This window comes from Triticum aestivum, chromosome 3D (assembly GCF_018294505.1).
Source record: "Triticum aestivum cultivar Chinese Spring chromosome 3D, IWGSC CS RefSeq v2.1, whole genome shotgun sequence".
Taxonomy (NCBI): domain Eukaryota; kingdom Viridiplantae; phylum Streptophyta; class Magnoliopsida; order Poales; family Poaceae; genus Triticum; species Triticum aestivum.
Window position 1 is genome coordinate 480,702,125 of NC_057802.1, and position 15,343 is coordinate 480,717,467.

General features: G+C 49.7%; 1 protein-coding gene and 1 pseudogene across 2 annotated transcripts; one reads left to right on the forward strand and one right to left on the reverse strand.

Annotated features, from left to right (window-relative positions):
* Positions 1 to 1,001: 1,001 nt before the first annotated feature.
* On the forward strand, positions 1,002 to 4,241 carry LOC123079829 (uncharacterized). 2 transcript variants are annotated; one of them, XR_006438116.1, is made up of 3 exons: positions 1,002 to 2,240; positions 2,987 to 3,035; positions 3,478 to 4,241. XR_006438116.1 is itself a non-coding variant. In XM_044502651.1 (3 exons), exons 1-3 carry the CDS (start codon positions 1,226 to 1,228, stop codon positions 3,637 to 3,639), a joined length of 459 nt encoding a protein of 152 aa, XP_044358586.1. In that variant the 5' UTR covers positions 1,002 to 1,225; the 3' UTR covers positions 3,640 to 4,241. The 2 variants fall into 2 exon arrangements, 1 of the variants encoding a protein (XP_044358586.1); XM_044502651.1 differs by having other exon boundaries at positions 1,002 to 1,473.
* Positions 4,242 to 8,911: 4,670 nt separating this feature from the next.
* LOC123075007 (bZIP transcription factor ABI5 homolog) overlaps positions 8,912 to 15,343 on the reverse strand; it is a 26,965-nt pseudogene continuing 20,533 nt past the window's right edge.

Sequence of the window (15,343 nt, forward strand, 5' to 3'; positions counted from 1 at the left end):
ATATATGATCAAGATTATGCTAGGTAGCATTCCACATCAAAAATTATCTTTTTCATCATTTACCTACTCGAGGACGACCAGGATTAAGCTTGGGGCTGTTGCTACGTCTCCGTCGTATATATAATTTTTGATTGTTTCATGCCAACATTATACAACTTTCACATACTTTTGGCAACAATTTATATGATTTATTGGACTAACATATTCATCTACTGTCAGTTCCTATTTGTTGCATGTTTTTTGTTTCGCAGAATATCCATATCAAACGAAGTCCAAATGCAATAAAATTTACGGAGAATTATTTTGAAATATATGTGATTTTTTGGAGGTGGAGTCAACGCAAACAGAGGCCCACGGCCTCCACAAGACACCAGGGCGCGGCCGAGCCCCCAGGCGCGTGGTGGTGGGTGGTGGCCACCTCATAAGCCAGTTGCTGCTCTACTTCGAGCACAAGGAAGCTTATATCCGGATAAAATCATGTTAAACTCTCAATGCAATCGGAGTTAAGGATCTCCGGGAATATAAGAAACGGTTTTCAGCCAGAAAACAGAAATGCGAAACAGAAGATAACAGAGAGAGATCCAATCTCGGAGGGGCTCTTGCCTCTTTGCCGCCATGGAGGCCATGGACCTGTGGGAAAATCCTCCTCCCATCTAGGTGGGAGGTCAAGGAAGAAGAAGGAGGGGGCTCTCTCCCCCTCTCTCCCGGTGGCGCCGTAGTGCCGCCGAGGCAAGGATCGATCTACATCATCAATCTTGCTACCGTCATCACCAACCTTCTCCCCCTCTATGCAGCGGTGTAACCTCTCTATTCCCGCTGCAATTCTCTACCTACTTAATAAACCAGCGATTGCTTCTGGTCGGCCGTCGTTAGTACTTTTGCAAAAAGGTCCTTGTACTTTTGGGTAATCAACCCGCAGTCCACGATTAAGTGAATAACGTTTCGCTCAGCACGTTTTACATAAAAACACCTCAAATTTTACATAATCAGCCCGCAGTCCATCACCATCTCTTTCCTCCTGAGTCTGGGTGCTCCAAGCCGGTTCCAAGCGAGACGGGGCCGCTATGCAGACGACGCTGGGCGAGGCGGCGGCGATCTCCGGCCAGATCCGGTCGGGGAGGCGAGGCAGGGGCCGGATCCTGTTCCGGGGACGGCGTGGAGTCGATCTACGAGGCACGGGAGGAGGTCAGGCGGTGGGGCTTGAACTCCAGCGGGCCCCCTTTTGATGGACGGGGCCGCCCACATCGCCAGCGACTCCCCGGAGGCCGACAGGGCCTCCTCCTCCGCATCCTCTACCGGCTCGGCCTCCTGGCGCTCCCGGCCGCACAAGTTGATTCACCTGCGGCGGCGCCGGCGACCGTTGTCCGCTCGGAGAGGAGAGGGCGGCGAAGCCGACGGCAAGGGCGACGGTGACGACGTGCAGGACCTCGCTCTGCCGCTGGGGAGATGTCCTTCGCGGCGGTTCTCGCCCAGGTGAGCGTCTCCTCGGGTTTGGCCACTGCTCTTGTTCCTTAATTGGTAGGCGGCCCAAAGATTTGATTTTTACGCCCCTCGTGCGGTTCTGTGGATTAGTGCCTTGCTTCATGGTCCCTCGATTGCTAATTGAACGACGGCCGGCAGCTAGCTGATGTGGTGGCCGGTCTCTGGCTCGCGAGCGTCGTGGTGCTCGAAAACTCAAATCCCTCGAGTGGTGAAAACTCCGCATCATGGACGACAGGTCGAGCGCCCGCGGCAGCCAGCCGTCATACAACCCATGCGGAAGAAGACGATTGTGTTTCCGTGGTTGGTGAAGGGGCTGGTGTCATCGTGCCTGTCAGCGTAGTTGTTGTTCTGAGAATTTCCATGATAAGCAAGCAGTGAATCTGTCTTGGCTGCAGATAAAAACTGTTGCAGCGGTATATGGATTCGAAGTGATGAGTGCCCATGATTATGTTGTAGTACATGCCTTTGGAAAACCATGGCCAGTGTTGTTTCCACCGAACCGGGTCCTCTCTCCGCTGTTCCGATCTAATGTCGACTGCGTGCTGTTGGCTTCCCGTGCACAAGGTCCTACCGGCGGCATTGGGCACCACGTGGGAAGCGGAAGGAGGAGCCGCAACTCTCCATGCAAGCTCGGGTCAATGTCATCGCAAGTTCCGTGCTCGACGTTGCTGTTCAATCTCGCCTCAGCTGATTTCGCCCGCCGTCCGCCCAATGCTCCACACTTCGCCGTAACTCAATCTGCCGGTTCTCCGCTTGAGGTACGTACTGAAGCTAACCTTGCAAGAGGCAGGCATGGGAGGCATGATTGTTGCTGAAGCGGAACTCATAAATGTCTCACGTCATGTGGTTCTGTGCTATTCTTAATCTTCTTCTCTGAAGTGTGTAGTTTCAGTTTCACATCAAATGTGTTGCGCTTGCAGTGCGTACCAATGTACAGTTTACCGATGTGTATATATGCGGAGGAGTCGATGGAAAACATTGAAGCCAGTAGTTGTATACCTATTTTAAAAATCAGCAAGTGGTTAGTAACATTCTAGATCAAGGTATTACAGAGAGAAAGGAGTATCTCCTATTTTATTTTTGTGGGATTGGGAGCAATTTAGAAACTTATGAAAATATAGGAATCATTCTCACTTTAATCTCCAGTCCTCTTGTTTTGCTTCATTTATCATGCATTATGCATGTCATATGTTCCCACAAATGCCTGGCAGAAGCACAACTTTCATAGGGAACTTAGAATGGTCACTTTGGTAGCAGGGCAGATGCACGTTCCCAGTGTATATGTAAAATTATATGCATATCTAGCCATAGAAATACATGCATCTGAACCGCATCGGACATAGTGTCGGACTGTCAGCCTAAAATATTCCTCTTTATATCATTCTCCATTTCTGTGAATATGCAAATATAAGTGCCATGTATGTGCTTGTGGAACTTTTGCTGTAAAATTTCACGCTTCTTTACGAAAAGTAGGTTGAAGAAAGTTTTGATTTTTCTTGGATAGGTTATCATATGACAGAACGTCTGGGGTGAAAGCTAAGCTACTTCCAATGGTAAGAATTGAAATCTGGATGAAACCTCCATTATTTGTTTTATATATTTTTAGATACATGAGAGAACTAATGATATTTTTAGACTGTAGAACAACCCTTTCAAGGATTCTCTCTCCATGAGCATATATATTGCCTCAGCTTATATCCATTGCCGCGCGCATGGGCGTGTCAGTAGCATTACTTTGATAACATGTCTATATCACTGTAATGTTGGACATAAGTTCTGCTACATCCAAACAAGCTTATCTGATTTCCAAGAAGAGTAAAAAAAATCTTTAGTAATTTCCTGGATTTTGCTTATATCACTGTAATGTTGGACAATAAGTTCTTAATACATTTGGAGCATCTACTCTCTGGTAAGGAGTCATGGGGAAGACTATATTTTTAGTTGACATTGTAAATGATTTTAATGGCCACAATTTTTTTTCTTGTTTCTTTTCAGGTCCCAAATGAGAAGGCAAGAAGGTATCAGCTGTATGAGAAGACCCCCGCCCATTCCATTCTCTATGAAGTCAAAAGTTTCCCACTGAATATATTTGGTACTAAAACGGTCGTTATGTCAGCACCACGATCGCGTGCCTATTGTTGGCTCTTAATTCTTTAGGATTATTTGATTTGTTTGATTCATTCTGTTCATATTTATGCAGCAACAAAATACATTCAAGATCAGGGTGTGTGAGGGTTAAACATGTTCATTTATGTGGCATCAAGCTATGTATGTTGATAGCATGATCTCCTTTTCTTTTGCTTTGCAGAATTATTCTCGACACTGGAGATATATGCTAATCCTCTAGCTTTGCTAATTTTATCTTTTGATTTCATTTCAGTGGTGTAGTATTGCACCTCATTCACAGTTGTAGATGTGTGTCAAGATATCAAATCATCCGTCTTTTAGGTCAACGGCATGCCCATCGTGGTACACCCCTAGATTTAAATGACTCTAAAGTCCATGGTCCACCTAATAAAGATAGAAATAATTATGTTGGTAAGGTGGGTTAAACCCAACTTAAGCTCACACTGTTTTTATGTTCTCTTACACCTGCAGGTATTATTAAACAATATCCTAACTGAATATCAAACACATTGCTGGCTACATGATATGTAAAGTAAAATGTATGTTGCTACTAAAATTTATATCCGAATGATGGTGGCCATTATCTATTTTTAAGCAAACATATCTCCCAAGTTTGACAAAGGTTTCCTTCATACTTCGATCAATATTTTCCTCCATTCTTGAATATAGCTATTTGTAATTTTCCTTTAGTTGAATTCTGGAAGGATTTGGTACGATAACATTACTTTCACATTGTCATTGGAGGTGAGGGTTACATTATTTTGTGATGTTTGTAAGAGTTTTATATAAGAAGTGACACGTGGAGCTGGTTTTGCGAAATGTGAGACATCTAACAATTATCACCAAGTTTGAATTCACACCAATTTTCCCTGTTGCATTCGTGGCAAACTCCAATCAGAGCAATGGCGTGGCCATTGGAGTAGATCTATGTGTAATGTTATCTTCTGCCATTTGTGATGTTTGTTAGAGTTGGATACAAAAAGTGGCGCGTACTAGCACGCCAGAATAGGTTTTTTGATATTTTTTGCCCGTTGCAACGCACGGGCATTTGTACTAGTCTCTACTTAAACATGGTGCTCAACACTATATATTATTATCCAATGGTATGTAGTTATCCTATGATGTTTGAGTAGATCTCTTTTTTCCTATGGGTTGATTGATGATCATGACTGGCTTGAGTTGTATATTTTAATTTGGTGATGTCCCATGGTGCTCTCTGTGTCGCGCAAACGTGAGGGATCCCTGTTGTAGGGTGTTGCAATATGTTCATTATTCGCTTATGGTTGGTGGCTAGAGTGACAGAAGCTTATACCCGAGTAAGGGGGTTGTTGCGTATGGGATAAAGAGGACTTGATACTTAATGCTATGGTTGGGTTTTATCTTAATGATCTTTTGTAGTTGCGGATGCTTACTAGAGTTCCAATCATAAGTGCGTATAATCCAAGTATGGAAAGTATGTTAGCTCATGTCTCTCCCTCATATAAAATTGCAATGATGATTACCGGTTTATTTATCGATCACATAGGGACAAATGATTTTCTTGTGTGACAGAAGCTATCTAAATTTATTACCTTGCAATTTATTCGTAGTTTTATTCTCGCAAAGTACTTCTACTTTCATACTTGTTTTAGGTAAAGTAAACGTCAAATGTGCGTAGAGTTGTATCGATGGTTGATAGAACTTGAAAGAATATTTGTTCTACCTTTAGCTCCTTGTTGGGTTGAATACTCTTATTTATCGGAAAAGGCTACAATCAATCCCCTATACTTGTCGGTTATCAAGTGCTAGAAGGTTGACCAGAATTGCAATATGCAGGTGTGGTTGCCTGCCGCAGAGGCGGCCGTGACGCGCTCTGCTCATCGTTGAGGCGGCCGCGGCGCGCTCTGGTCGCGTCCGTCCATCACGTGAATTTACAAAGGCAATGGTTAATGATTGTCTTACATATTCAGGATAATTTAAAATGCCACATGCAGCAACGCTCAAAACACACACGACCTACATATGCCTAGTGACTTAAAATGTCGATATGCAACATTTGCATACAATTATAATAAAATATAGGCTAAAAGAATGAGCTGGCGACCTTCGGACAACAGTCTTCTCAGACTCCATGATCAGCATAGCACCCTTGCGGCCGTTCATTCCGAGTGTCCGGACCAACAGCCACCGTATCCGTCTCTGCCTGCGGAGCTGCTGGCGCTGGGAGGCTCTTGGGGCTGCTGGACCTCTTCCAGTAGAGCTTGAAAGCGTGCAATCACGCGCACGACACGCCCGCGAAACCGCTCCATCTCCATGTCTCTGCATTAGTAGAAAATTCCGTCCATCACCTGCATCCTCAAGATATCACGTTGGCGATATTCTACTTCATCGGGGACGTCAACTCCGCCAAGGATGCACTCAAGCCTGGCCAACACATCGTCCGGATCAAGGTTGACACGGCCGGCGGCGCCAATGATGAGCCCGCGGACAGGCTGTCTCATAACTGAATCACAGAGGTTCTCTGCCCATTCCTGGCGAGGCATCAGGCTCTCGATGAGCACCAGTGACGGCATCTCTTCGGTTGGATCGTCGATCATGCCGCCTAGTAGCTCTGTATCTTGTCCATGGTGGATGGCAAACTACTCATCAAACTTCCACTTCAATATGTCCATTGTGCGCCCAAGGACTTGCACGGTGATATCACTGTTAATGGGCCATGGTGCCTGCACCGGCCGATGAAGCTCTTGCTCCCCCCACCTGCTCCGGCTCATTCTCCTCGCGGAAGATGTAATGCAGGAAGGGGTCGACGTCAAAGCTTTGGTTGTTGCCTGGCATCCTTGGAATAATTAATGGTAGATGGTTGTGGACTAGATCTACGCACAGTGTCGCTATGGTGCGTTGCGGCCAGAATGCAGTTCCTCCTCATCCTCCTACCAGCACAACAACGGAAGCTAAATGGCGTGTCACCATTCTCTAGAAGCAACTGTCGCAATGCGGCAACAGGGTGCCACCCTTCTTGGCGTTGACATTCTCCTTGAACCGTTCCTTTATCTTCAACACTAGGTGTAAAAAATCACGACCATAGGGTGTTACCATCATCACACACCCATTTACTATTTCAAGACTTGGCAATTGGGTTGTTGCAATCAATTGGCAAATGATGGTAAGTGCAGGAGGTTTTTTTCTTAGAAAAGGAGGATCACTCCTGGCCTATGATGCACATAGCCATAAGAGTATGAGGGTTGATGATCGCCGTCATGGTTGGCCAACTAGGGAGCACAGCAGCGAGCCGCAATGGAGAGGAAAGGGGATCGACTACCCAAGCATTGTGATGGACGACCATCGTCAAGTCTCACAGAATCCCGTGTAAATAATGACTTGAATTGCTCAAATTCCACTGGATTTAAAAACTATTTGAATAGCCCCAATTTCAGTGGCGCGACAAAGTGTGCCTACATGACTAAATTTAACTCATGAGTCATCTCCACTTCTTGAGAAGATAGCAAAGGCAAAAACTCTCACACAAACCTCCGAAATAGACCACACACATAGAATCGCATCATATTAAAGCACGAGTACACATCAACATATTGCTAACTTTCTTTTGTTCCATTTGTGTGATATTTCTGACAAACCCGTCATCACCTATATATAAATATATAAAAACAACACAAGTTCACTTGCTTGACCAGATAAACACTGACATTTGGGTCCTTATGGGTTTTTGATACCACTAGTAAATGGCTATACCATGTCGCTCCGAAAAGAAAAGCTAACTACTATCAACTCTCACGGGATTTCTTGTGACCACTGATTTGAATAGCTAAACTTTGACTAGATTTAACAACTATTTGAGTGGCTCAATTTTCGCTTACACGACAAAGTGCATCTATGTGACTAAACTCAATTTGTGTGTCATCTTCACTTCTTTCAGAAGATAGCAAAGGCAAATACTCCAACATACACCAAAAATGGACCGCACACATAGCATCGCATCATGTTAAAGCGTTAGTACATAGGACACAGAGTATCTAGTCCTGAGCTGATATGCTCTCTAATGAACAGTAAAATTGAAAAAGGTAAAAAATTCAAATTTTTCGGAATTTCTTCGGTTTCAAACTTTGACAAACGTTCTTAGTGCTTCAAATTTTATCTAGAAATAACATTCTTGGAAGTCGTGGTAAAAAAAATCAACACTCTAGAAATGCTATTTTGAAAACATTTTGGAGTGTTGTTTTTTGGCCATGACTTTGATGAATGTTATTTCGGGGTGAAATTTGCAAGCACCAAAACATTTGTCAAAGTTTACACCCAAAAAATTCAGAGTTCATTGAAGTTTTTTAATTTTGTTTTAATTTATTGTTCATACCGAGCTCAATTCTGCTCGGAAGTAGAAGCGGACTTTCGGAGTACACATCAACATATTGCTAATTTACTTTTGTTCCATTTGTTTGAAGTTTCTGACAAACCCATCATCACCTATAAAACAGTAACAACAACATAACTTCACTTGCTTGACCAGATAAACACTGATATTTGGGTCCTTATGGGTTTTAGGTACCACTAGTAAATTAATATATCATCATGCTTTGAAAAGAAAAGGTAACTACTATCAACAACACAATTGTTGCTAACGTTGCATCAAATACACAAGACAACTAGATTCAAGTCCTCCTCCTCGTGCCAGCAAGGCTATGGAAGTTCAACGGTGGGTCACCATTCACCGGATGCAGCTACCGCGGTAGGGTGTCACCCTTCTTGGCGTTCATGTTCTCCTTTGACTATTCCATCTTCTTCAACAGCTATAAAAATATCACAACCACAGGGTGTTACCATCAACACACACATTAACTATTTCAATAATTGGCAATTAGGTTCTTGCAAACAATTGGCAAATGATGGTAAGTGTAGGAGGATTTTTCTGAGAAAAAGAGGATCAGCCCTGGCCTCTGATGCACAGCCGTAAGAGTATGAAGGTTGATGCTCGTTGTCATGGTTTGCCAACCAGGAAGCACAACTGAAGCCTAGCCGCGACGGAGGGGAAAGGGAGTCGACTACCCAAGCATTGCAAAGGGTGACCACCATCAAGTCTCACGGGATCCCGTGTGACCACTTATTTGAATAGCTCAAATTTCACTGGATCTAAAAACTATTTGAATGGCTGAAATTTCACCAATGCGACAAAGTGCGTTTACATGACTAAACTCAACTCGTGTGTCATCTCCACTTCTTCAGAAGAGATCAAAGGCGAATACCCCATCAGAAATGGACCACACACATTGCATCACATCATATTAAAGCGTGAGTACACATCAACATGTTGCTAATTTTCTTTTGTTCCATTTGTTTGAAGTTTTTGACAAACCAATATACCTATAAACAGTAACAACAACACAAGTTCACTTGCTTGACCAGATAAACACTGACATTTGGGTCCATATGGGTTTTAGGCACTCCTAGTAAATTATGATACCACCCTGCTCTGGAAAGGAAAGGTAACCACAATTCATTCTCATCCACTGCCAGCTCCGGAAAGGAAAGGTCACCTTTCACCAGATGCAGTTGTCGCAGCGCCACAATAGGGCGCCACACTTCTTGGCGTTCATGTTCTCCTTGGACTGCTCAATCATCTTCTCTACTAGCTATAAGAAAAAATGATCACGGCCACAAGGTGTTTTCATCAGCACGAACACATTGACTGTTTTAAGAATTAGCAATTAGATTGTTACAAGCAATTGGCAAGGGATGGCGAGTGTATGAGGATTTCCACATGATGGTCAGAAAATGTACATACCATTTGTTTCTTGGTCAGCAGAATCGTCTTCTACAATAAAACAGTGAAACAGTTTAGTAACGCAAGAACTGAAAAGAATAAGAAAACTCATTTTTCTCATGGTTTTCCTTGGTTACCAACTCCGTACCTCCTCACCTTATAGACGAGCATTCTCCTGCTTGAGGTGGTTCAATTCAACTTCAAGCTCGATGGTATAAGCCTGTAGGATTAAGAAAGACAGAGAGTGTAGGTGTCACCAACCATCTTACCACCATTGTAGAAATGTCTGTCGGATTCTGGGTTCCGGCAAACCCTTGTGAGGTTCGAGCTCTGGGGTGCGCACGAAGGATTCTCTCTCTCACTAGTTCGCTCGCTCAACGATCTCACGGCCTAGCTTGACGAACTCGAAGAACATGAGACACGGAGATTTATACTGGTTCGGGCCACCGTTGTGGTGTAATACCCTACTCCAGTGTGGTGGTGGTGGATTGCCTCATAGGTGGTGGCTAGTCCTATTTATAGAGGCCCCAGTCCTCTTCCCTAATGTAGGCGGGAAGGGATCCCACAACGGCCAATTTTGAAGGGAGACAACTAGTACAAGTTATCCTGGCAAAAGTAGACTTCGCCTGCCAAAGGCTCTGGTGGTGACGCTGTCGTGGGCTCCGCGATGACCTCCGTCCTGCCGTCCTGCTGGTCTTGGTCTCGTTGCACCGATATGGAAACCTTTGTCTGATGCCTCGGGACTCCTCGCCTGCGCTTGCCTCTTTATCACCAAAGAGGAAACCAGTACACTACGCTCGCTGGCGCCCGCCTGGCCTTGGTTGTCATGGCTCACGTCACGTGAACCTCGCGAGGTGCCCTTGCATTGATATCTCCACTCCTCAGGAGCCAGCCTAGCGAGGCCGGCCCGAGGGAGGTCTTTACGTTGTCCGCCTCGCGAGGGTCTTGAGCTGTTGTTGTCGAAGCTGGGCCGTACCGGGCCGTTGGTGTAGCCACGCCGTGGGCCGCAGGCAGGCAAGTCTGGGTACCCCCGTTCCCAGGACGCCGACAGTAGCCCCCGGGCCCAACGCACGCTCGGACTTAGCTTCAAGGCGAAGCCAAAGGGCAGGTGCGGAGCGCCACGGGCCCCAACTGCCTGCAGCCTTGGTCGACGCGTGGCGATTGACAGGACATGGACGCCTCTGCTTCCCCATGCTGCCTCGGCAACCGTCCTCGACTTGACAAGACCCTGCTGCATGCAGAAGGAAAACCATCATTACCTGCGATCGTGGAGGCCGGCGGTTTGCCTCCTTTTGGCTATAAATGAGGAGAGGGGCGGAGCCCCCGTTGCTCATCTCCTTCTTCTTGCAGCGCGCTCCCCTTCTTCCTCCTTGCTTCACCGTCTTGCCGCGACTCCCATGGCGCCGATCAGGAGATTCTCTGCCGCTGAGAAAGGGAAAAAAACCGCAAGAACAGGGGCCACTCCCACCGAAGAAGAGGTTCGGATGCTCCCGCGGCGCCGGTGTGAGGCTGGAGGTGACGAGGCCTTGGTACGAGCGGCCTCCGCTCGGTTATCCGCTGCCCATGTACGCCCAAGCGCAAGGCTCCGGAGGAGGAGGCGGCGCCCTGCGCCGCTCGCGTCGCGGCCGCAGCGGCCGGGTTGTGGTCGCACGGGCCACCGTCCCACGAACCCGCGACGAGGGCTCCTCGCGGGAGTTAGTGGTATTGGCGGCGATGCCACCGTGTAAATGGATCAAGTTTCCTTGGTTCTTCACCGGAGAGATGCCGCCGAGAGCGCCACTCGAGCTGTGGTTGCAGCATGCCGAGTGTAGCACCCCGGCGACGGGAGCGGAGGTCGAAGTCGTTTCCTCGGGCAAGGTCTTCATGACCCGCGGATGGGGCGAGGTCGCAGTGCCTGCCGCGGGGAGGGGGCCCTCGCCATCCATTTTGAGGACGACGGCACCTCCACGCTATTCTTCAAGGTCTTCGACGAGGAAGGCCGCCGCCTGGCGTGCTGCCCTCGAGGGGGCCGCCCGGATGGTGCAATGGCTGGTGTTGAGCCCGCCCTTGGTCCTGCCGACAACTCCTCCAGCAGCACCGGTGGCTCCTGGGGGTCTAGCGACTCTCCCGAGCTCGACGAGACTCCGGAGACGAGCGACGACAGCTACGTGCCCCCGAGCTCCCGCCGTGCTCGAAGCGCGGCGAAGGCATCTGCTCGCCGTCGCTGATGATCTGGATGGGGTCGGCGTCCGCCCCCAGGGGCCCACTATTGATGATGGCGTCGGCGGCAACGTCTGTAGATATGGCTCCTGGAAGCCTTCTTCTTTTGTTCCCTGTGAGAATCGAGATGAACCCCGTGGGGGTGTGTAAAGAATCCGTAACGCTTTTGAGTCAATATTATTTTTGTTATAAAATTCGTGGCTGCTGTCTTTCTTCGGCTTTGCCCCCCTTTTCTTCCTCACGGTAGCTTAGCGCTCTACGCTGACAGGTCCCAGTCCCCAGGCAGGCTTCAGTCGTCGCTGGTATGCCAGGTCATGATGTCATGGTCAAGGCCAGGAGGTCAGCAACCCGAGGTCCGGTGAGAGCTCCCGAGGCGCGATGCTCAAGAGGTCCCCTTTAGCGTGCAAGCAACTCCCTAAAGGCAGAAAAGGAAGGCGGCACCACCGGAGCAAGGCCACCAGAGCTAGAAATCATGTGTCACAGCGCTGGGCTGACTTGAATACGTGACTTATCTTATCAATCCTGAGGCGGTTTCCTTGTGTAGCGCCCGATTCGTTCGTCAGCGGTGGTGGTATGGCTGGGTTAGGCCCGTGCCAGCTTCTCTCTCTTTTTCACGCTCTTCTAGGTGCTCTGCGTCCTCGGGTCCCGACCCTCGAGCGAGCTCAACCGCCGCTGGTATGCCAAGTCGCGGTGCCGTGGTCAAGGCCAGGGTGAGGGCTGGAGAGTTAGTAAGATCTCCTGAGATGTGATGCTCAGGAGCCCCCCTTTAACGCGCAAGCGAATTGCATGAGAAAAGGAAGGAGCTGACGGGGCCACCCGTAGCTAGGCTCCGGAGATCCCTGCGGGTTAGTTGGAGAGGAAATATAGCTTGTAATCGCGTTGGCTGTCCTGCCGCTGATCGTCTCGCAAGAAGATGAAGGCACTAAGGATCTGGTGAGGTGACGTGCACAGGGCGGGCCGCGAGCCAGAGCTCAATCTCTCAGGTTTATCAGCGTTGCAGGGACGGTCAGCAACACAGGATACCGCGAAGGGCAACAGGTAAGCAGGTGGTGATCATAAGGTAATCCATGCAAGAGGGCAAGCTAGTTCAGATAGATGAATGAACGCTACATTTCACCGGGACAGACCCGAGCAGCCTGGGGATGATGCAGCCCAAGGGGCGCCCCCAACAGGGTAAGCTAAAGATGCAAAAAGATACACGTCGCAGGGATAGGCCCATGCGACCTGGGAATGATGCAGCCCGAGGGGCGCTCCCAGCTGAATAAACCAGAAGATGTCACCTGGAACCGTTGTCGACGAGGTGTTGGGGTAGCTGAAGACGCGTGCTGAAGGAGTTGTTCCTCATGAGTTGCCTGGGTCCTGAGCCTCGGGAGGCCTCGAGGGCCCGGGCGGCTCATGAAGAACCATCACCATCTCTGCCAGGACTACGTGATGTCTGGCCTCTTGAGCCGCCAGAACGCTCCGCAAGTGGCGCTGGAAGGAGACAGCCACGTTCGGCAAGCTGAAGGGCATGCGAACATAGCTGTGAGGTGGACCCTCACACCGTCTAACACGCGAAGGCCAGAAACGCGCCTGGGATGCCGCCCTGTTGAGCCCTGGGATGTCGACGCAGAAGCGCGGCTCGTTGTCCTCGCCAGGATGCGGGGCTGCACCAGGTGGTGGGCGGCGGTCGCTGCGGATGGCCCTTACTTCTTGAAGCTCCTCGGTTACCTTGGTGATGAACTCCTGAGCACTAGGCACTCCACACCTTGTGCCCTCTTGTGGAAAGCGTGCGGCGAAGCATGCCTCCACGTGGTGCCCGAGCACCTCCCTCGTGATGTTGGCTAGGTCTGAGGCCCTCTAGAAGAGAGCCCCCGAGCCCAGCCTGAGGAGGGCGTCGGGCGCGCCTTCCTATGCAAGGGAGGGAGGCGCCCTATCCGCAGGCGCAGGTCCTAAGGTGGTGCCGCTGGAGACGCCACTCTCCTGAGGCCCCTGATGGAGCAGCTGCTTCTTCTTCTTGGGGATGGCCTCAGGAGGGTAGGCGGCGCCTTCGTTATCTGGGTCTTCGACCGCTGCAGCTTGGTAAGCGTGCTCGAGGGAGCACGCCGCGTCCTTTTCCTCGCAAGCAACCATGATGATGCCGCTGGTCCCTGGCATCTTGAGGACATTGTAGCCGTGATGGGTCACTGCCATAAACTTGGCCAGGGCTGGATACCCGAGGATGGTGTTGTACGGCCGGCGGATGTGGGCGACGTCGAAGTCGATGTGCTTGGTGCGGTAGTTGTCGCGCTTGCCGAAGGTGACTGGGAGACAGACCTGCCCGATCGGGGTGGTGGAGTCGTCGGTCACTCCTGAGAAGGGCTTGGTTGGCTGCAACTGATCATATGGCACCTGGAGGCGGTCGAACGTCTTCACGAATAGGACGTTGAGCCCTGCTCCACTATCAATGAGGGTCTTGGTGACTTGGACGTTGCTGATGATGGGCGAACAGAGCATCGGGAGGGCACCAGAAGTTGCCGCGCACTTGAGCTGGTCGGACGAGCTGAAAGTAATGGCCCACTTGGACCACCTGAGCGGGCGCGTGGCCTCAAGCCTAGGGAGAGTCGCGTTCACCTCACGGGCGAACTACTTGAAGATGCGCTGGGAGGCTGGGGCCTGAGCACCACCCAAGATGCAGGCGATGGCGCGCACTCCTGGAAGCCCCCAGCCCCCTCGTCTTGATGATGGTCGTCGTTCCTCCTTGGTGGTGGCGGCACCGGAGGAAGGCCAGCCTTGCCCTAAGGTCGGTCCTCACGAGGCTGCTCCCTCCAGGCGCCCTCGCGGGGCTGGTCCTGCCAGCGGTCCTCACGAGGCCGGTCGCGCCACTCCTGGCGGGGACCGCGGTCGTCCCAGCGTCCTCCACTTCATCCTCCTCCTTGGCCGTAGCCGCGGTCATTGCGCTCGGGGCGTCGACCGGCACGCCCATCGCGAATGGCCCTGACCTCCTGACAGTCATTAGTGTTGTGGCTGTGCTGTGGAAGGCATAGAACAGACGGCTGCCCTTCGAGGACTCCGGGTGGTCGCAGCTGATACGTCTCCAACGTATCTATAATTTTTGATTGTTCCATGCTATTATATTATCTGTTTTGGATGGTCAATGGGCTTTATTATACACTTTTATATTATTTTTAGGACTAACCTATTAACCGGAGGCCCAGCCCAAATTGCTGTTTTTTTGCCTATTTCAGTGTTTCGCAGAAAAAGAATATCAAACGGAGTCCAAACGGAATGAAACCTTCGGGAGCGTGATTTTTGGAACAAACGTGATCCAGAGGACTTGGAGTGGACGTTAAGCAACCAACAAGGAGGCCATGAGGTAGGGAGGTGCGCCTACCCCCCTGGGCGCGCCCTCCACCCTCATGGGCCCCTCGTGGCTCCACCGACCTACTTCCACTACTGGAATCAGCTAATTTGCCATCTGCCAGCTCTTTGCCGTCTGCTAGCTGACGGCAAAGAAGCTCTTTGCCATCAGCTACCCAAAAGCAGACGGCAAAGAAAGGGCAGACGGCAAAGAAGCTCTTTGCCATCTGCCAGCTCTTTGACGTCTGCCAGCGGACGACAAAGAATTTTTGCCGTCCGCTGGCGGACGGCAAAGAGTGAGGTGGCCCCCACCCCCCGCCCGTTTGGGAAAAACTTAACGGGCCACCTCTTTGCCGTCCGCTAGCAGACGGCAAAGAGGCAAAAAGCGGACGGCAAAGAGCTCACTACCTAACGGCCCGTACCCCCCGCCCGTTACTCACTTCGTCTCTCCCTCGCCGTTTCTCT

Bases quoted from the DNA above. Each gene is read 5' to 3' on its own strand.
- LOC123079829 (XM_044502651.1), top strand. From the start codon at position 1,226: ATGGACGGGGCCGCCCACATCGCCAGCGACTCCCCGGAGGCCGACAGG. The intron at 1,474-2,986 runs GTGAGCGTCTCC...TTTCTTGGATAG, and splicing joins TCGCGGCGGTTCTCGCCCAG to GTTATCATATGACAGAACGT. The intron at 3,036-3,477 runs GTAAGAATTGAA...GTTTCTTTTCAG, and splicing joins AAGCTAAGCTACTTCCAATG to GTCCCAAATGAGAAGGCAAG.